Source organism: Alternaria conjuncta, assembly GCF_024043145.1.
Source record: "Alternaria conjuncta strain BMP 0040 chromosome Unknown scaffold_5, whole genome shotgun sequence".
Lineage (NCBI taxonomy): Eukaryota > Fungi > Ascomycota > Dothideomycetes > Pleosporales > Pleosporaceae > Alternaria > Alternaria conjuncta.
This window is the reverse complement of record NW_026250094.1, coordinates 1258397-1278743: the sequence shown is the minus strand read 5'-3', so window position 1 is coordinate 1278743 and position 20347 is coordinate 1258397. Positions and strand designations below refer to the sequence as shown.

The 20347-nt window shown below is 51.6% G+C and overlaps 5 protein-coding genes across 5 annotated transcripts; 3 read left to right on the top strand and 2 right to left on the bottom strand.

Annotated features, from left to right (window-relative positions):
• Positions 1-490: 490 nt before the first annotated feature.
• Positions 491-2482, top strand: J4E85_004073 (uncharacterized protein; the record flags this gene model as incomplete). Its single annotated transcript, XM_051468335.1, has 1 exon — positions 491-2482. One exon carries the CDS (start codon positions 491-493, stop codon positions 2480-2482), a length of 1992 nt encoding a protein of 663 aa, XP_051327927.1.
• Positions 2483-6432: 3950 nt separating this feature from the next.
• J4E85_004072 (uncharacterized protein) lies at positions 6433-7594 on the top strand (the record flags this gene model as incomplete). The annotated part of the gene is made up of 2 exons (XM_051468334.1): positions 6433-7151; positions 7270-7594. 2 exons carry the CDS (start codon positions 6433-6435, stop codon positions 7592-7594), a joined length of 1044 nt encoding a protein of 347 aa, XP_051327926.1.
• A 256-nt stretch (positions 7595-7850) lies between these two features.
• On the bottom strand, positions 7851-8459 carry J4E85_004071 (uncharacterized protein; the record flags this gene model as incomplete). The annotated part of the gene is made up of 2 exons (XM_051468333.1): positions 7851-8354; positions 8418-8459. The coding sequence occupies 2 exons, from the start codon at positions 8457-8459 to the stop codon at positions 7851-7853; spliced, it is 546 nt and encodes a 181-aa protein (XP_051327925.1).
• Positions 8460-15842: 7383 nt separating this feature from the next.
• On the top strand, positions 15843-17683 carry J4E85_004070 (uncharacterized protein; the record flags this gene model as incomplete). The annotated part of the gene is made up of 5 exons (XM_051468332.1): positions 15843-16037; positions 16091-16757; positions 16812-16980; positions 17035-17185; positions 17237-17683. 5 exons carry the CDS (start codon positions 15843-15845, stop codon positions 17681-17683), a joined length of 1629 nt encoding a protein of 542 aa, XP_051327924.1.
• Positions 17684-17937: 254 nt separating this feature from the next.
• On the bottom strand, positions 17938-18943 carry J4E85_004069 (uncharacterized protein; the record flags this gene model as incomplete). Its single annotated transcript, XM_051468331.1, has 2 exons — positions 17938-18169; positions 18228-18943. 2 exons carry the CDS (start codon positions 18941-18943, stop codon positions 17938-17940), a joined length of 948 nt encoding a protein of 315 aa, XP_051327923.1.
• Positions 18944-20347: the final 1404 nt, after the last annotated feature.

The window sequence follows — 20347 nt, the reverse complement described above, 5'->3', positions numbered from 1 at the left end:
AAGCGATCGTCAAGAGCCTCGGGACGCACACGTGCAAGAGCCTAGGGGTCGATCTTGCCACCCAGATTCGCGAGCAGAATGCGCGCAAAGCTATAACAGACGGCATCAGGACGAGTCATTAGACACAGGTGCGCTGCAAGTCTGACCAATGTGCCCATGAACAAATCTCCTTCATAGGCGTGTATTCCCCCATGCGATAGACATGAAGCCGGCTTCTAGTCGTATGGCGCTTGCTAGAATAAAGCACGCGCTAGGGACGGCCCTGATTCGCACATGGGTCCAGGGGGAAATCAGCGTGACTCGCTGCCCACAGCGCCGAGGGTGACCGTACAACAACTCGCTTTACCTAGTCGACAGTGAAAATTAAGTTTCATGCACGGCCGAACGACTAGAGAACGTAGATGGCGCACGTCAAATGTGGGTAAAATGTTAATAACTGGTTCCCCCATAGACCATTGTGTCCGCGGAGGGGTTCTTTCATTCCACTACCATGGCGCCGCTTTCGCGACTTCTTACACGACGGGCAGCCTTGTTTTCCCTTGTTGCATCAACACTCGCACAAACCGGCAACCCCATTCTCGACCCCATTCTCGAAACCATTGGATCAACTCTTCAGGGAGATGGATTGATTGATGGTACACTTGGTGCTATCGGCGGCATACTAGGCGGCGAGCAAACCTTCGACTATGTCGTTGTTGGAGGAGGGACGGCAGGTGCTGGGGTTGGCGTAAGACTAGCCGAGGCAGGCTTCAGCGTTGCTATAATCGAAGCTGGAGGCTTTTACGAGATCGCGAAGCCGGTCTTGGGTACCACACCAGCAGGGTCCTTCTTTGGAGTCGGAGCGAGCCTCGCCGACATGGTACCGACGACAGACTGGGGTTTCGCCACGGAGCCACAGCCGCAGCTGAACAATCGCCGAATCCACTATGCTCGCGGCAAATGCTTGGGTGGGAGCAGTGCTTTGAACTTCATGGTTTACCACCGCGGGACCACGGCAAGCTATCAGATGTGGGCGGATGCGGTTGATGACCAGAGCTATACCATGGCAAGCCTTACCCCATTCTTCAACAAAGCAGTGACCTTCACTGCCCCGGGAGAGCGGTCGCTTGACAACATCACGACGACTTACGATGCTTCCAGCTTTTCAAATAGCGGTGGGCCTGTGCAGGTTGGCTACGGAAACTGGATTTCGATCTGGGCATCTTACCTCGAGAAGGCTTTCAACGCCTTCGGTATCCAGGAGAACACAGACTTCAACAACGGGAAGTTGCTCGGGTACCAATGGTCGCAGAGTACCATCCGGTCCCGCGATCAGACACGAAGCTCGTCGGTTGCTTATATACACGCCGTACAAGCCAATTCCGAGGCCTCACGCAATCTCAAGGTGTTCACCCACACACAAGCGCGGCGAATCTTGTTCGACAAATCTTCTGCCAGGCCTAAAGCAAATGGAGTCGAGGTGTCAGCCCTTGTTGGGCTGGCAAAGTATACCATAAAGGCTCGTCGCGAGGTGATAGTGAGTGCAGGAACGCTTCAGTCTCCTCAACTACTCATGCTCTCGGGCGTTGGTCCGACCGACGAGCTTATGGAGCATGGTATCGACCAGATCGTTTCAGCCCCAGGTGTTGGTCAGAACATGTGGGATCACGTTCTGTTTGGTCCTTCATACTCCGTCAAGTTCAAGACTGTAGGTTCCATACTGCTCAGACCTTTGGAATTGGTCAACGCGCTTGTCGAGTACACAACGAAAGCCAAGGGCTTACTTACCTATGCTGCCGACATATTGGGCTGGGAAAAACTGTCGAAGGTGAAAGGCATTCGCGACAAACTCAGCCAAAGCACACTGGATGCCCTGCAAACGTTTCCTGACGACTGGCCCGAGGTAGAGTACATCGCTGCGGACGCGTACGCAGGGAATTTCCGTTATCCCCTGGCGCAACAGCCCCTTAACGGCAAGAAGTATGTCAGTATCCTTGGAGCCATGGTAGCACCGCTGTCGCGAGGCAACATTACACTCAAATCGGCAAATCCACTCGCTGCGCCGGCCATTAACCCAAACTGGCTGTCGGATCCAGCTGACCAAGAGCTGGCTATCGCCTGGTACCGTAGGATGCGCGAAGTCTTTGCGACAAAAGACGTCGCAGCACAACTGGAATACATGGGTAGTGAAGCGTACCCAGGCCTCGACAAGGACAGCGACGAACAGATTCTTGCAGTCATCCGAGACAGCGCGATCACAGTATGGCACGCCTCTTCGACCTGCCGAATGGGCAAGAGCGTACTCAGAGATGGTGTTCGCGAGCGGGTCGATGAGATGGATGTCGTCGACTCTGAGGCCAAGGTTTTTGGGGTAGATGGGCTTCGTGTTGTGGACGCCAGTATTTTCCCTTTCCTGCCACCTGGTCATCCTCAAAGCACCATTTATGCATTAGCGGAGAAGATCTCGCAGATCATTGTTCGGGATGGTCGCAGTGGTACGTAGCGCTCACAACAATGGAGTGGGAAATTGAAGATGATGACTGTGGGGCTACCAAACTGGTGTTGAAGAGACGATTTGATGCAACTTCGGGCGGGTCGGCAGTAATTAATGTGATTCATCCGCTAGCCTAATTAGGCATAGTCCGGCGATGCCCCAGAACGCGCAAAAGTGGGCCGATGTCAGCGCGTCGCTCACCCAACCCAACCCCTTTGTCCTTCCCGAAGTCCCCGCATGAATAACTTTGGAAGCAATTTCGCCAACCTATGCATATAGCCGTCCAGATATTGGTAACTCAACTGGCAAGCTCGAGAAGCTACAATGACCAACTGTCTCCTGGCGATAGCTGTCCCACCCCGAATGTGTAGAAGCACCCCACTGCACAGGCCGCAGACTCGCATCTTGGTCCACCATAGGAGGATGGCATGCAGCGCTAATAGCCACGGAGCAGCTTGCAGCCAGAGGAATACCAGCAGGGTATTTGAAACACGAGAGCACTGCCCCGAAACCTGCGATGATGGTCGCGATGACAAGCGTCAAGATTATGGCCATTGGCGAATATCCGACTGTCGAGATCTGATTCACAGGTTGACGCGTTTGATCCGTGATGGAAATGCGGACCATGAAGACACTCTGGGAAGCGAGCCAATGGAAGAGGCCAGAGATAATCGTCATGGGGATCGCATATCGAAACGGCACGTTAAGCCAATGGGTATCTCGCTGTCCTCCACGCGGAGAGGTGACCCGAAGGGGTTTGCGCTCGTTCAGATACGAGGCCCATTCGTGTGCGACAAGCATGTTCGTATAAAGTGCGTTAAAGGCTAGGTAAAAGTAGGACAGTAGTACTTGTGGTGTGTTTGCAAGCATGATACTACCTACGAGCGGAAGGTTGGAGCTGAACAGGTTGGCGCCGTTTACGGTGCCAAAACCGATTTGCCATAGTTCGCGTGGGTCCGAGGGCATACCCACGAGAGAATAGTAAAGACTTGGAATGCCGAAAACGAAGACGGCAAAATAACTGTCCCGGGCATGATAAGCTTAGATCGTGGGTTAAGGTCTGCTGACTCACGTTGCGTATGTCCAGATCCATCTGCTCTCACTAGGAGCCTTCCTCCACCTCTCCTCTTTCGCATTGTATCTTTGGGGAATGGATTTCCGCGCTGGTTGTTGGGGCTTACCCTCTTTTTCCCAAAGAGACTCGATAAGCTGTCTGGAATATAGACAGCGATTGCGGGTTGTCGGATCTGGCTCATCGAGATATGTCGCCACTACATCGCCCACCGTAACGAGAGGAGCATGGTCTCCACAGATGAAGAGCGTCGCAGCTATACAGGCCACCTTGACAATGTTTGAAAGTATGACAGCCAGTGCGATAGAGAAGCTGAACTGTAGTTTACAGAATTCTTCGACTTGCTCGACTATGCAATGATTGATTCGATTGCCGTAAGGTCGCCAATCTGACCGATTGTGCGGCACTTCATAGCGACTCCGAACATCGCAGCCCTTGACTACATGGGAAGGACAGCGCCACGTGTTCGATGGATAAACCTCTGGTGAGGCTATTTCGGGTAGTCTCTGCGTTGTAGGCGTAAGGTCGAGTTTGTGCGGTGATTTCCGGTCTATACGATTTGACGGGGAATTAATGTTATCCCAAACAAAATACGACGTGTTGGGATTACGCCACAATTGCCACGTTGTGTTATTCCGCCACACTGTAGGGTAGTCTTGCACCAGATAAACGTTACCCATTCCAGAGACGTAATGGTTGTCGTACTGGGTAAAGCAATCCGACGTGCTGATATTCTTGTATCTCGGCATCGTGCCGTCCTTTCTTAGATAGACGACATCAGAAAGATTGGGCCGATATTTGTCCATCTCTAGCACCATTTCCTCGGTAACGTCTTTCGTGAGGTTCTTAAAGTTGGACGTGTCATATGGCGCTCCATGGAACCAATCATCTGTGATAGGAAGGACCGCGTAGTTGTTGGCCTGAAGTTTGGCGAAGACCACTGAATTGAAAAACAGGTGGAGTGGCACAGAGGTGCAGAGCAGTAGAAGCCAGACGGCTAATCTACTGCGTCCAATGTGTCTGAAGTTGCGCAAGTTTGGTACCCCGATGTGCAGCCATACTCGTTTCGCATGAGCCCGGTCAAGCTCTACCCTATTGGGGGCGCTGAGGACCTGCATGCAATAGTTGCTTGCGCATAACAGTAGTGTGCTGAGGATGTTAACGAGTAGATGAATTCTGACGTTTAATCTTCTTGTCCGTCCGCAGTTACCAATGCTCAATGTTCCGATGGTTCCTTCAATGATGTTTTCAGGGTTCTTCCATACCCATATCGTGACGACGAGGTTGAAGATGGTGATTGTTATCGCTCCTACGAGCGACAAGACTGCTCCGGGTCGCCATCCTGTCAGAAATGGTCGCCTGGACAGCCGCCGAGGCTGAAACACCGCGGATCGTGTTAAAAGCAAGAAGTCGTCGTCGTGCGATTCGTTTCCATGGCTCGTGGCAAAGCTCTCCGGTTTAGTTGAACCAGTACGTGATTCATGGATAGCATCAATGCCGTAGTCGCTGTTTTGCTCGACCGTAGGCTCCCTACGCTGGTTAGTGGCAATTGCGAGGTTACAATGACGTCATAGCCACGCGCCTAACTCGCACCTTTCGAATAGCTGGATCCCCCGAGGACCGACATCCACACTTGATCGGTCTTCCCTATATCGAGATGCATACATGGCATGTGAATAGTGAATCTAATGTCGCATTGAGATGGTATCGCAAAGTATCTGAACGCGCATGGGGTTTTAATTGTTACCTGCCTACTTATGATCTTATCTCGGACCAGAAACACCGCCACACTTTCCAGTTCCCGCTCGAACTGCGCCCCAGCCGCGCCAGACATTTGCCAAGTAGGGAAATGCATCTCGAGCATTCGCTGCGTGTTGGGTCGTGGGGGCCGAGATGAAGCGAGCGGGCCACATCTTGGTTCATGCCCAGCTGTGGTCTGCCTAGGGACTTAGGTAGAGTGCCTATCCTGCAACGCCAATGTTCTGCTCAGCCTCATCTTCTGAATATATCCCCGTGCTTACTGTACTGCTATCCTCACCGGTCGCTGCAAACGCGTGGGAATGAAAGGGGGATTGACGTCAACTCCGAGTCACCGGCACCAGTGCACTCACCAACATGACACCTTCTAGAGGTTTACATTCCTTTTCTGTCGCAGGCAAAGTGGAGTATCTCCTTCGGTTGCATACGCATGCTTCATCACTGGCTATAGATGAGATGCGTTCTGAATACTGCCCAGGTGATCTACCTTCCGAGATGTCAATGGATGTGTGCGACATCAGAGGGCGCAATACGACGTGTCAGCCTTGCGAGTTACCTCTGTAAGTGCAACAAGCGAATTTTCCATGCGACTGCACATGCTAGAGAGACAGTCTGTTATATTCGCTGTACTAGATCTCTGGTCCGAGGCATTGGCCCTTTTGGCACGGTAGCTAAGCGAGAAGCTGGATAGACTAATTGGGTTAGCCTCGGCTTTTCGTCCGTGGCATTGCGTTTACTGATCTTGCTTGTGTGATCTTTTCGGCTCGCGCTCGAATTTGAAGTCTTTTCGCGATGGACTTTGGGTGTGTACGTTGGTGGGTTGGTAAGTCGATAACGGTGGTTACTGATCTTACTAAGTAATGTGCTTCAAACATCGAACCACGTAACAATGTGATTGAAAGAGGGCGGTTGTGGTTTGTAGGACAACTACTCTACCATGTGTTACTTAAATACCTAGGTATCAGGTCCTGTACTCTCAGTTCTATCCAGATAGCAACGGCACTGAAATCAGTATTTCGTCTAGAACCTCTTCTACTATCCCCTTCAACTCATCCGACTGACGACACGGTAAGAAGAACTCCTTGAAGCTTTCGCGGCCTCAGGTGCTAATATTGAAGTGTCAGAAGCCATGGCTCAAGAATCCGTCCTTCTTACCGGTGCCACCGGCAATGTCGGTGCAATCACCCTTGAGTACTTGATCCGTGCAAACCACAAAGTCAACATAGTCATTCGAAAGACGTCCGCTATCGCGTTCTTTGAGTCCAAATTTGCCGACGCCGTCCAGTCCGGTCTGCTAACATTCACTGTCATCCCGGACATGACTGTTGCTGGAGCCTTTGATGGGCCTTCTTCATCCGCGACAGCCGTCGTACATGTCGCAACTCCCCTTGCGGGCCCTGGAAGTGACCTCGTAAAAGAGATGATCGAGCCGACGTGGACCATTGACAAGAACATTCTGGAAGCGGCTAAGACAAGCAAGACCGTCAAGAGAGTCGTCATCTGCGGATCAATTGTGCAGACCGTGCTTCTGCCCGACTTCTTTAACCCCAATGTCGTCATTTCGGAGAAGAACTTCAACCCCATCACTTTCGAGGAGGCCAAGAACGACCCCCTGTCTGCGTATGTGTTTGCAAAGACCGACGCGGAGCACAAGACATGGTCATGGGTGGAAACGAATCGACCAGACTACGATGTGGTCATGCTACTGCCACCCTTGATCGCGGGACGAAGCCCACAACCAGGATACAAGCCTATCGCGAATGGACCGGGAGGCAACTCTGCTGTGTATACAGCGCTGTTGGCTGGAGATGACGTTCAGGGTGTGGACAGCATCCTTCCCTTCGTGCTGTGAGTATCTTCCCAGGTTCTTGAGCTCCGGGAGTCAGCCAGCCGGTTTGGTCTGCCCTTGCGGAGCTCAAGTACACTCAACTAGTACTTGCTCTGCAATTTGCTGACAAAACTCCAGAAACACTGACGACGTGGCCAAATCCCACGTCACCGCCCTTGATCGGAACAAAGTCCCTGGCAACGAACGCTATCTGTTAGTTTCGCCTGAGATCATGGACTTGCGAGCAATTGCAGTCGATCTCCGTGCCGAATCTCTCGAGTTGACTAAGCGGATTCCTGCACTTCAGCCTAATCTCGAGCGAAGAGGACCGGAGAAATTTGCGAAAATTGACACTTCGAAGTCGGAGGCTGTCTTTGGAACCCAGTGGAAGAGTGGCCATGACACCATCAAAGAGGTAGTCTTGGATGTGGTGAAATGGGAGAAGGAGAACAATGTGAACTAGAGAATTATACCACATGTTTGATCTTATGTTGCGGTTGGAATACTATCTGATTCATCTTCATGACCTGAACCGTCTTCTCAGCATCGTTTTTCTGGTTGATGCAGAGTGCATCTACCCACAACGCCACATGCCTATCCTGTGCTCTCAGCCGTTTCAGAGCACTATACAGATTTGGTCGCACATAATGACGATTTGCATAAAGCTTCTTCTGAGCACTAAGTACCGCGGCCGTGAAATCTTTTATGGGCTCCGTGGCCTATTCGTCGTTGATGATGATGCTGTGCAAGTCCTCGCCTTCGCCCCAGTGATACGAAAGAGCTTCGTAGCAATAATCATCGTTCCCAAGTTGATCTTCATCAACGACCTGTAGGATTGCGTTGATGTCGTCATCTTCTTGTCCTGGCTTGACGATAAGCAAGCGGACCTGCTTAGACCCAATGGATGAGTATTCGTATGTGTCTTCGAACTTTTTGAGGGCGTTCAACATTCGCGACTTCGTCTTAGTGGGCTTCTCACTACCAGCAGGGTTTCGAATGCCTTGGTTCTCTTTGCTCTTGACTGCAGTCGGCTGAATCCTCTGATACCTCGTCAATTTTGGCAAAGAGGTCCCGACCTTTTGTGGTGGAAAGGAGGCTTTTGCTTCACCGATGCCGGACCCTTTCGAAACAAAGATAGCCGACAGTCGCGAGTCATGGCGATTTAGTCCTGGTCGTTGGTGCGTAGCGCGTGGTTCGCGGGAGTCTGATGCTTTGTTTAGAGTCTAGAGCGGTCAGATATCGATGAGACATCAAGAACTAGCGATATAAAGGCAAAGTCAGCTCACCTGATAAGCTGTCTCATTGTCTTGTTCGTCTGCGCCCGCCATCGTGTCCACATGGTCTTGAGAATCATCAACCAGCTTGGAACGCTTGTGTGCTTTTTTATTACTGTTCGTTTTACCACCATCATGGACTCTTTTATTAGACAGTGTCATTCTTGGAGAATGCGTATTCGCTCGAGCAAAAGATGTGGATCTAGGTCATGTCAGGTACCAAGAGCGGAGCAGGATCTCAACAGATATCATGCACTTCGCAAGCTTGCCAGAGGGGGAGGCACACGGGACGGTGGTGTGGAGCTGATTGGATATCGTTGCAGCTCCCCCATCCCTCGCTTCACCAGACGAGGGTGACCGTACAGTTGCTGCATACTCGCGTCGGATGTAGTCTGCTCAGAGAAAGTCAAAGTTGCTACCCAGTCCAGACTAATTACCTGTCCATAATCTAGCTGGATACTTTCCAGGCTCTGCGCATGTCCATGACATGATTCTGGTCGTGACTTTCCATCTTTTGGCTCTGCGCGCACGCAGCTATAAAGTCTGATCTGCTCTCGAGTATCTGCCGGTCTGTGGGTGATGAATAAAAGTCATGCATGTGACGGCATGATCACCAGAGCTTTCCTCTTTCCGAGGTCATATCGAGCTGAGCCAGCTGATGAAACCATGCCCAGGTGGCGTTGATCCTGGTTTATCAGGCCCGTTTGGTTCCAAGAGGCTTATCGAAACCGCCTGGGCAATGCAACCTTTCAGCCATGCAGGCGGTAGCTGGGAAGATGATTGCGATTTTTCAGCCTTGGCGGCAAAGTACCTAGGTATGTGAGCGAGACCAGATGTGAGAGCAGGTGTCAAAAGATTAGCTGGGTGGAGATGTATCCATAGACAGTACGAAGTGGGTGCAGTTGACATGTTCGCCTTTGCAACGTGTGTCTGTTCGCGATACGCAGGTGGGTGGATGCGGAATGGCCCCCGCACATGTGGGTAATTGCGATCTGCATCGTGCGCTCCGGCTTCTTTCGCGTGGTCTTCGCGGGCAGTCCACCAACACTTCCTGCCCGTTTCAACTATTGCGCGCTTGATGCCGCTCCACCAGCCTGCGCAAACGATGCGCGAGGTCATACAAGCTTCGCTGTATGTTCGACATTCGATCGCTGATCGGTGTGCATCTACTGTATCCTGTTTGCCGAGGCCTTTCAGCACTCGATGACGGAACGGCCGTCCCATGCATACTCCACTACGCGCGCCTGGCGCGTTGGCAGTGTCGGCGATGCAAGTACTGCAGCCTAAGGCTCTTTCAGCCTTGGTGTCTATGGCAAGAAAGTGTCTTTCTGATATTATGCCTCGCTCAGCCTGGAGGTTATCACGTTGTCGGACTCCGCCACAACAGGTGCAACGCCACCGAGCTCATATAGGCTTTCCGTGATCGTCGCTGAGCAAAGCATTGCCATTGAACGACTACCTAGGTATGGACCCTCTCAGCGTCACCGCAAACGTGATCACGGTATTGCAGGTCGCCAACTCCATTATAACAATATGCTACGAAGTCCGTTCAGCGCTCAAGCAGAGTCCTTGGTCCCTCACCAGAACCATCGACGAGATAAGAGATCTTCGAAATGTGTTGGAGAGCTTAGAACAGGTCTGCCGCGCGCTCGACACATCAAAAGAGTCCGACACGGCACGTTTCCGCACATTCCAACTACTATGCGAGTCCGAGACCAGCCCGTTAAGTCGCTGCCTCCAGGAGCTATCGGATCTAGAGAAGAAGATCAACTCCGGCAAGCAGACCCCTGGAAGGTCAACTCTGTTGGCGAAAGCGCGAGTGTTCACCCAGGTTATGGGTTGGCAGCTCAAAGAAGGTGACGCGAAAGTATGTCTAGAAAGGATAGAGCGGTGCAAAAGCACTATACTTTTGGCATTGACGGCAGATGAGACGTAGGCTGCCCCCGCTTCATCGCTCATCTCATTCTCAGCTTATCAACCCTTGTAGAGCTCTGCTCCTTGACATCAGGAAGATGACCATCTCTCTGAACGAGACCACAGCCCATGTGCATTGCAATGTTTCCAAGCTCCTCACTAGGATTGAGAGCGCAGAACTAGGTATGTCTCTTTATAACGTGCAACTTTCAGCAGCTGATGCGCACAGATGATCGATCCCGAGCTCTTACACATTGGCTTTCTCCAGTGACGCCGTGGGAGAGCCATGAAGCAGCCGCTTCTGCAAGGAAATCTGGAACAGGCGGCTGGTTCATCGAGTCGAAGGTGTTTCAAGCCTGGGCTGTCTCCGGAAATGCTGGACTATGGCTGAGCGGCTTTCGTATGTAACATTGTGACATCAGAAGTGGCCGTGCTGACATCTTCGCTTAGCTGGGTCTGGCAAAACTATCCTTTTGTGAGTATGTGTTGAACTCTGGAGTATGCAACATCTAACTTGACCGAAGCGCAAACGTCATCCAGTCTCTCGAGAGTTTATTGCCTTCTTTGCCGCAACCCACGTTGGCGGCGTTCTTCTACTGCGACTTTCGCAAGGCCGAGGCACATGACCCCACTAATATTCTAGGCTCTTTGGTCGCGCAGATATGTTCCCAAACCGGAGCCAGCTACGACGAGTTAGAAGCTGCTTTTGATCATAGTCGCCATTCGAACAAACGGCCATCCATGGCCTTGCTGAGAGATATGCTATGTTTGCTTTCCGCGTCGAGAAGAATCATCTTGCTGGTCGATGCGATTGACGAATGCGTTCAGCGGAAGGAGTTATTGTCATCCTTGGCTTACCTCCAGAGCCTGGGAAAGAATATCAGCATCTTTCTTACGAGTCGGCATGAGCTCCATATCCAGGATGCACTGGCTTCATTCGAGCTCATTCAGATGGAAGGCTGGACAAGAGAGGTCGATGAAGACATCAAAACGTATATCGACCACAGACTACAAACTGATCGAAGTTTGTTACGACTGAAACCGTCGGTGAGGGATGAAATTAGTGTATGTTTACATGAAAGATCTTGTGGAATGTAAGTGCCTCTTTCATGAACTTGCGTCACATGAAAGTAACAATACAGGTTTCGATTGGTCCAGTGCAGCCTTGATCAAGTATCTGCGCTTCGTACCGTCCGCGATATCCGGACCACTCTCCAGCACCTCCCACAGGAGCTCGGACAGATTTACGAAAGCATATTGATGAGAGTTTCCGCCGCTGATACACCCATCGTTCGCAAAGTCCTACTCTGGCTCTCATTCACGGTGTTGCCAGTCACACTAGAGGAGCTTCACTCTGCTATCGCTATTGAACATGACTGCGAAGAGTTGGATGAAGACTCGTGCCTAAGTAGCGCAGAAGAAATAATTGCTGTTTGCGGCAGTCTGATCACAGTCTCAACGAATCGGCCAGGCCATGTCCGTCTCGCTCACCTTTCTGTGAAAGACTATCTGCTTTCAGAAGACATTCGCAACGCCCCTGCGACAGCCTTTGCACTCAACCGAACCGCAAGCTATCGCGAACTTGCTTTGGACTGCCTAACCTATCTCTCTTTCCGGAGCTTCCAGAGCGGTCCTTCAACATCTGGGGACGAATTCGCTGCACGCTTGGCAAACTACCCTTTCCTACGCCATGCGACCACATCCTGGACATACTATCTACGAGCAGCTGAAACTCCAGAGAAAGCATCAATTCAACATGACGAAAAGGTTCTTGCGTTCTTTTCTCCGTCCAATCATGAAGCGTTCATGTCCTGGATCCAAACTTTGAACGCCGGGTCTTCCTCGGCTGTCAGCAGTTGGTCTTCGTATCCAAAGCATGCAACCGCTTTGTACTATGCAGCATCTTTCGGGTTGCTCCACGTCTGTCAGCATATCATCCACCAAGGAGTAGACTTGAACGTCCCAGGAAGTCGATACGGAGGTACCGCGCTGCATGGAGCTGTGTGTCGTGACCAACTGTCAGTCATTCGCGCATTATTAGAAGCGGGTGCGGATGTCAACAAGTGCGATTTTGACAATGTTAGTCCACTGCATACTGCTTCAGCAGAAGGCTATGTGGACTGTGTCAAGCTGCTGCTCCATTATGGGGCGAACAAAGATGCGCTTGACAGGGGTGGAGAGAAGCCCATTGATTGGGCTAGGAATGCGGAGCAAGATGACTGTCGGGATGTACTCGATGCAAATCTTGTAGAGATTGCAGAGCCCGTAGCTGGAGCGGATGAGGCGAAGATGTGGACTGGATGGAAGGGGACGTACGTTCCTGTTTGGTCGTCGCGAGTATAATGTCTCCGCTGCGCAAAACCCTAGATAGGCCATCTCGAATCATACTTGAAATGTCGCTTGCGAGATCAACTCTATTGGCCATTTCTTTAGGTCATGAAGCGGACGGAGAAATCGTGATATTTTGATCAATGCATATGATGCGAGAGCCTTTTGAAACGCGTCACTCAGGCTGCGTATCACATTTGGTCATAAACCACATGAAACTCCTTTTGCACCCTCACACCCCCTAGCGAGCCTGCGATGTCTTCTCTAGTCAAGCCCTCCCTAGAGCTCGATAACGATGTTGCTGCTGATCGACTCTGCTCCATATTCCTGTGTGTAGCGTCGTCCTTCCCGGAGTATACGATTGTGGATAGCTCAATGCCGTGCTGATGACGAAGAGGCTCTTCAGAGATGCTAGGCGTTCTGTTAACACTCCCGGTGAAACGGTTGCATAATGAGTTCCAAGCTTTATCGGAGGTCCGCCCCACTTTCAAGTCGTCCTGAGTGGTTTTGGCGGCGCTGCTTCTACCCTTGGAAGTCGTCCGTATACCACCCCGACTTGCTCCCATATGCGTGCTCATACCGCCGATTTGTAGATGCGAGAGGAAGGTCTGGATACGAGGTAGTGTAGCGTGATTGATCGAAAGGTGAACAACGATTTGATCCATTACGGCCCATCTCAGTTGCGATCCTGGGATGTGATTAGCGATATGCTCTGATGAGAACATGGCTCCTTACGTGTTTGATCCTCTAGCTGAAGAGCTTTGTGAATGACTACCATTCGTCCAATATCCACGACGCAAATGAGTAAACGCGATCCGAACAGCCAAAATACAATGGATTTGGTATGGGCTTTCATTTGAACACCCCGGATAAGTGGAAAGATCCAGAAAGCAAGCACAGTGTCGCTTAATATATTAAAGATCGTGATCGGATAGTACACGTTGCCATGTGTAGAGCAATTCTTCGGACTAAGTATCCAAGGTTGTGGTAGCTGGCATTGGAAGGCGATCAGAAAGAGAGAGAGTAGTGTGTAGACAGCGACCATAGGTATAAGCCATCTGGTAGCTTGAGGCCCGACTTGTTTTGGAGCGATGCGTTGGAACAGAACAACGAGCGATAGTTTAGCGAGAGCGAGAGCAATGACGCCCGAGATTTGTGCGGTCCAAAAAAGCTATAAGTATATGTTTAGCAAAGTCCGCAGCCCCTAACACAACTGTTTACCTTGAAGTAAAGAGCCCTTTGCTTGTCATCAAGCGTATCCTGGTGTCTGCCCAGGCCTGCTCGAACGCAGAAGTGAGACAGGATGGACGTGATGACCCCAAAACACTGAGCTTGATTAGCAAAGTGAGTACAGGAAGTTGAGACATGAATTCGTACAAGTCCTGCACCAAACACGATGTCATCAGACTCGAGCTGATGGAACTTTTGCCGCCGCATTGCCATGCGGACAGTTGCGATGAGGATACTTGTAACTGGAAGAACGATGGAGACAATCGTGTTGATCGGGCCATGGTCTTCGGCCGTGAGTGCGGCTATGGGTTGAATAGTGCCAGCCATGATAGAGCGACGAAGTAGTGTTGGAGTTGGCACGACAGAAACGCTGACGTCTAAGATCACTCATACTAAATGGCCTTCCTCACGACCAGCTCACTGGGTTCATTCGGGCGTTCATTCGTGCAGGCACGGCAGGAGCAAAATCCTTCTCGCTGATAGCCAACATAGGAGTTGGCGGGCAGTACCCTGCTCGCATAAAACAGGTGCCTATGATAAGAGAGTCGCCGCCGCTCTTAGGAGCCTCATCTCATACGCGACTATGAGGCGCAGTAGGAATGATATTGCTCAGAGCCCGTGCCGACTTCGATGATCACGTCAGAGAGACTTACAAGGGACATGGCGGTAGGCGGTGTCGCCTGCGAGATAATCCCTCGAGGCCTCATCTCTGTTCCTTCCTTTATACTGAGTGATAGCTGTCAGAGGTCAATTAGCCGAGGCGTAAAGTATATGATGCTACTCAAAGCAAACTTACTGTATGGCTTGCACAAGAGTATCATGGACGATGCAAAGGTCTCAGTAAGGCCATAGATGCCCACTTACGCGGCCTACCATGGTGGGCGTGATGGCGAAAGGCAGGTCGCATCGCTCGAGTGTGGCTTGGGTGTGCATCCACAGGAACCGAGCGGCTGGGTGCCCGCCGCCGCGCACGGCCTGAAGCGAGGTTGATGAAAGCAGTAGAGTACCGTCAACGTAGGAAAAAATTGAACAGGTCTGCAGCCTACATTAACATCCATGAGTGAGAACATGCGAAGTAGGCGACCTGACTTCGATGTAGACTCCAAACCTGTTCATGTACACATCCTCAATTCCTTGCGATGCGAGAAGTGATGAATGAAGCTCGAGCGCGAAGCCCGGAAGGAAGGTGGAGTGATGATTGAAGCGACGGCGAAGAGCGGTTAGCGGTAATACTGCGCCAAGGCCCCAATGAGGTTAAAGGCCCGGGCTAATTTCCATCAAGACCTCGGGAGGGTCAGGCCCGTGCCGTTGCTGTTCCCCCACCCGCACGGCAATGCTTCTTTTACGCCGCCTCAGATCCGAAGAAGACAAAGAGCTGCGAGCCGCAGCTACTAACGCCATTTGATAATGAGATTCCGTGTCTGTCGACAGGCGAGCTGCTGTGCCGCGCGCGCAAAAACACCAATCCTTCAATTAGTGCTCTGCTACCTAGACATCTCTTCCACTGATAGAGTGCGATTGTCGAGCCTCAATAGTACCTAGGTACTATCGGCTAGCAATCTATATGTTGCAAGGAGAGAATGGGGAGGGCTGTTAAGAGGGACCTGGAAGTAAAGAACCCTGTCAGTGCACATCCAAGGTAACATTCGAACGCAGCTTTTCTACCCCAACGAACTGTTTTAGACACCTCGCGTCGATGCAGACTTGCGGCGTAGGCATCCTGCGATCCCCACTGTCTCTTTGGCGACTGGCTAGGTCTGCTTCTGGAGCTTGACTACATGAGTCAAGTTGGAATCCTGAGATACGCCCGGGCATGGGACGTAAACAGGAAGTATACTGCAGCTCGCTTCGCAGATGTCAGGATCTATGCCGCTCAACAAGAGTTCGGCTCTAATGGTCGTATGTGGTCAGCCCCAGGATAAAACCTCCGAACCCCATGTCCAGTGAAATCCCTTACCACTCACAATGCTTCGTACTTTCACGGTTTCCCACGACCACGACGCATCTCTACGGCCCTCTCCTCGTTCCATCGATATGAACAAGGATGAGGCGCTTGTCACGACAACCGTTCCAGATTATCACGATGGACTACGGGAGAAGACGGAGAGACGCAAGGATGACACTCTCCCCTCTGGTTCCTCAAGTAGTGGCGGGTTCCAAGTAAGTCCCACCGACCCATTGCTCAAAGATTGGCCAGCTAATTTCTCTCTCAGCGCTACATAAACCAACTCGCCATCAACAACTTTGGCTTCACACTCCAAGTAGCATGGGAAGCTGTTGGCTTGTCATTCCAGCTTGCATGGCTCAATGGTGGCCCTGCCGCGCTTGTCTGGGGGTCTATGATCGCTGGCGTCGGCTCTACCCTCGTTGCTACAGCTTTGGGGGAGATGGCCTCCATGGACCCCACCGTAGGTGCACAGTACAGATGGTCGGCGCGCTTCGCTTCATTCGCTCCCGAATTCTGGGGGTTTATTCAGGGCTGGATCACAGTCATTGCCTGGATTTGCAGCTGCGCCGGCGCCTTCTCCTTCATGTCGAATACTTTATCCGGCTTGATCATCTTCAACAGCCCAAGCTACGAACCAAAGGCCTGGCACTCGACGGTGTTCCTGATCGCCTTCCTCATTGTTCCGCTGGTTCTCAACCTCTACTTGCGAAAAATCATCAACTATCTGGAAACGATCGGTGGCATTTTCCACGTTGTCTTCTTCGTTGCCATCGTTGCGACACTCTGCACGCTTGCGAAGCGCAGTACACCCGAATACGTCTTCATGACCTTGCACACAGACGCCGGTTGGGAAAATCCCGGTGTCGCATTCTCTATTGGCATGCTCGCTGTAGCATATCCCATCAGCAGTTTTGATGGTGTCCTCCACATGAGTAAGCTGCGCAATCCAACTCAACCTCTAATCCCAGTGCTAACATAGTCCACAGTCGAGGAGACCAAAGAACCTCGCAAGCGGGTACCCAAAGCTATGATCTTGGCAACCTCTCTGAACGCAATCATGATGGTCGCCTTCTGTATCTGCTTGATGTTTTGCATTGGTGATGAAGAAGCCGTCGCGAAATCGATCTTGCCGATTACGGAGGTCTTCTACTCCGCGTAAGTGCACCACCTGAGAGGTGACACACGTTCAATACTAACATATTCCAAAAGCACAGGGTCTAAGGCAGCATCAACGGCAATGACGGTTTTGATGGGTCTTCAACTCATGGTTGGCAACTTCAACATCGTTGCATCCGTGGCTCGATTAGTCTGGCGATTCGCATCCGACAAAGGTCTTCCTTTTCACCAGCATTTTACCTACGTGAGTCTTGACCATGCCCATAGTGATCGAATCAAACTGACAAAGCTCCAGATTCATCCGACGCTCCAAGTTCCAATTCCCGCGCTCTTCCTAGTTGGCTTCATCTGCTGCCTTCTATCGCTCATCAATCTCGGTTCCGCAGCCGCCTTCAATTCGCTCATATCCCTACCTACCATCGCGCTATACGTATCATACCTCGTCCCAATCTCGCTATTTACGGCTCGTCAGCTTGCCGGTAAACACCCGAAGTACGGGCCCTTTCAATTGGGCAGATGGAGCATTCCAATCAAGCTCTGCGCCATTGTCTACTTGGTATACGTCATCATCTTTGTATCATTCCCAGCAGCAAGACCGGTGACAAGCTTGACAATGAACTATGCGCCACCGATTCTTATCGGGTTCATGGTCATTGCGATGGTGGATTGGTTTGTCAGGGGTCGCAAGAAGTTTGAGGTACCTACAGCTGCACTCGAACATGGAGAGGATGAGAGGCAGTAGGTATGCATGTTGGAGGCTGTATGGTAACGTAAAATCAGAATTTGGCTCTGCGAGTAGGCGAAACCCGTTCTATTAGTAACGTCTAATCGATGTTGATCCCTGAACGCCTTCGCAATGCCATATATCTCTCGTGAGCCCTTCGCTAGCTAGCTGCACTTTGTCAGCATGCAGTTCTGCAGTGGAAATCAGCTACACTCTCACTCCTGTCTGAGCCAAAGAGACATTCCAGCCCACACGTTGGCCAAGCTGCAGCTCTAAACAAAGTAGGAGAACACCATCGCCACCAAGCCCAGAGCGAGAGCACTAGGTGCGGCTCCCGCCATCGAAGCACCAGAAGCCTCAGGAACATTGTTCGTAGCCGCACCGCCCATATACCACGATCCGATATCCGTCAACTCGCCGTCCTGGGTCAGCATCGCAGCGTTCGCACCCACATTGCTGACATCCGAGCGGAAAGCGCCGAAGTAGGAGTAGTGCGTGATGTTCCTGATACAGCATTAGCCAACATTATCACTACCAAAAGCCACATGGGACGAATACTTACGGCCAACTATCAAAGCTCTGCGCACTCATATTATAAAAGCTCTGCGTCTCCTCGAGCGGCTGATTCGGATAACCATACTCCGTAACCCACACCGTCATATTCGGCCACATGGTTGTGACTCGTCCAATATGGCTCATCATACCCTCGAAATTGCCATACCAATGCACAGGGATGAAGTCGGGATTGCACCCGCCATCGCACTCGTTGAAGAAGTTTTCCAACCACTGCCATCCGGATTCTGCGCCTGTGACACCCGGCGCGCCTAGTTTGATACCGAGTTCCTTGAGGGGCTCGATTTCGGCTTTCCAGCGTGCGGCGGCGGTGGTGACGGCGAGGTTGGAGCCGCCAGTGCTGTGGCCGCCGTCGGGTTCGTTGAAGCCTAGGACGGCGGTTATGTTTGCTCCGTCTTTGATCTGCTGCTTTACGGAGTCGAGGAAGGGGGTGCCGGTGTCGCTGTCAGAGGCGCCCCAGAGCATGGGGACGAATTGCATGTCTGGGTTATCTTTGTAGGCGGACGAGGGGTCCTTTTGGTAGTTGTAATACCATGTTGGTGGGGATGGACCGGTTGTCCAAATCTTGTCGTCGTCTGGGTGATCATCGGAAGGGACGTAGACGAGGCCGCGTTTTGACGATGTTGAGGCCGTGGATTGTGCGGTTGTGGAGGTTGTGCTTGTGAGCAGCACCGTTGCGGCGCTGAGGAGCGCGGTTCGTCGCATCTTTGCTGTGAGGTTTGTGTGGTGAAGTGCACTCGGCCGTAACGACGAACGAAATTGGACTTTTTTGGAAGTGGATCTGGGTGTTCGGTACCAGCGATACGAAGATGGGCCGCGAAGGGGTCCGTTGCTGATAGTTTGGTTGTCGCTATCCAGGGACACCTCAAGATACCTCTTTGCTTGTCGCAATGTGCAAAGACGAAGTAGACAACAGGAGGCGATCAGGTAGGTAACGAAGCAAGAGTACCTTCCAGGGAATTCCAACTCTTCTAGCCAGCTCAGCCACGAAAAAAATCCAAAGCTGTCAGGAGAAACCTCGAAAGCGAGTCGTTACGCAAGCCACAAAAGCGCCTTTGCAACCGGGCCAAGGCGAGACAATTGACAAGCCGGATATCGTACACAAGTCCAGAGGTTCGGGAAAAAACAGCAGGAAACGAACGATCAGCTACACAGCGAGGGCCTTTCTTCCCAAATAGATATCCGTACGAGTAAAAAATTGTTAGCTTCCAACGCCGTCAAGCGTCACGAACTCAGGTACTTCAGAAAAAAGATGCCTAGGTGCGCTACCAGGCTGGAGATAACAATATAACCCCACCGCCCACCCACGCTACACCTGCACCATGGCTGTTAGCATCTATCGAAAAGAGATAAACCGGCATCTTGGGAGCCGGCTAGATTGCTGCCGCGCCGCTCAGAAAAGCGTAGTGGCGTCGTGCTAGGTAGGTTTTGGAACTCGTAGTGACGCCTGCCGTGACGCAGGTACAAGCGCCCCATAAGCCCGCGCCACAAAAGGGGACAAGGCACGACCCAAAGTAAATTCTCGGGAGATCGACTTTGCCGGAGGCGTTCGGCGGGAAAAGCGTGGTTTTTAGGTGGGACGAGGGTGATGGAATAAGGATTTACATCGAGCGATCTGAGGGATCGGCAGGTACAAATCTGCGTCGGGCTGTCGAGAGTTTTCCGTCGTTCTCTTCGTTCAGATGCTACACGTCGCAGCCCGGGCAAGGTACGTCGCTAGGATGTATTGGCTCAGGGGTGGCGCATGCGAAGTGTGTCCCAACATTTTGGGGCTGCAGCGAGTGTTCAGCTGGCCGGCTGGGTAGCTCTCTGCCTGCAGGGCTTATCGGCGGAAGTTAAGATCGCACGTGCTCTGGACGATTCTAGGCCAGGTGCCGCCGAGCTGCGTGTAGTAAGATCTCAAGACATGGCATTCTCTGGGCAGGCATCACCCACAACCACGGAGAAGTACATGAAACAGCGATATAACAGTTGGGTATTGGTATTTACATCTTTCGCTACATCCTAGTTCACATTGCCGTTCCCATTCCATATCCAACTCCCCTCACTCCATCCCTTTTCCAACCTTCTTCTCCTTCACTCCACCTTGACGATATAGCAGAAAAGATA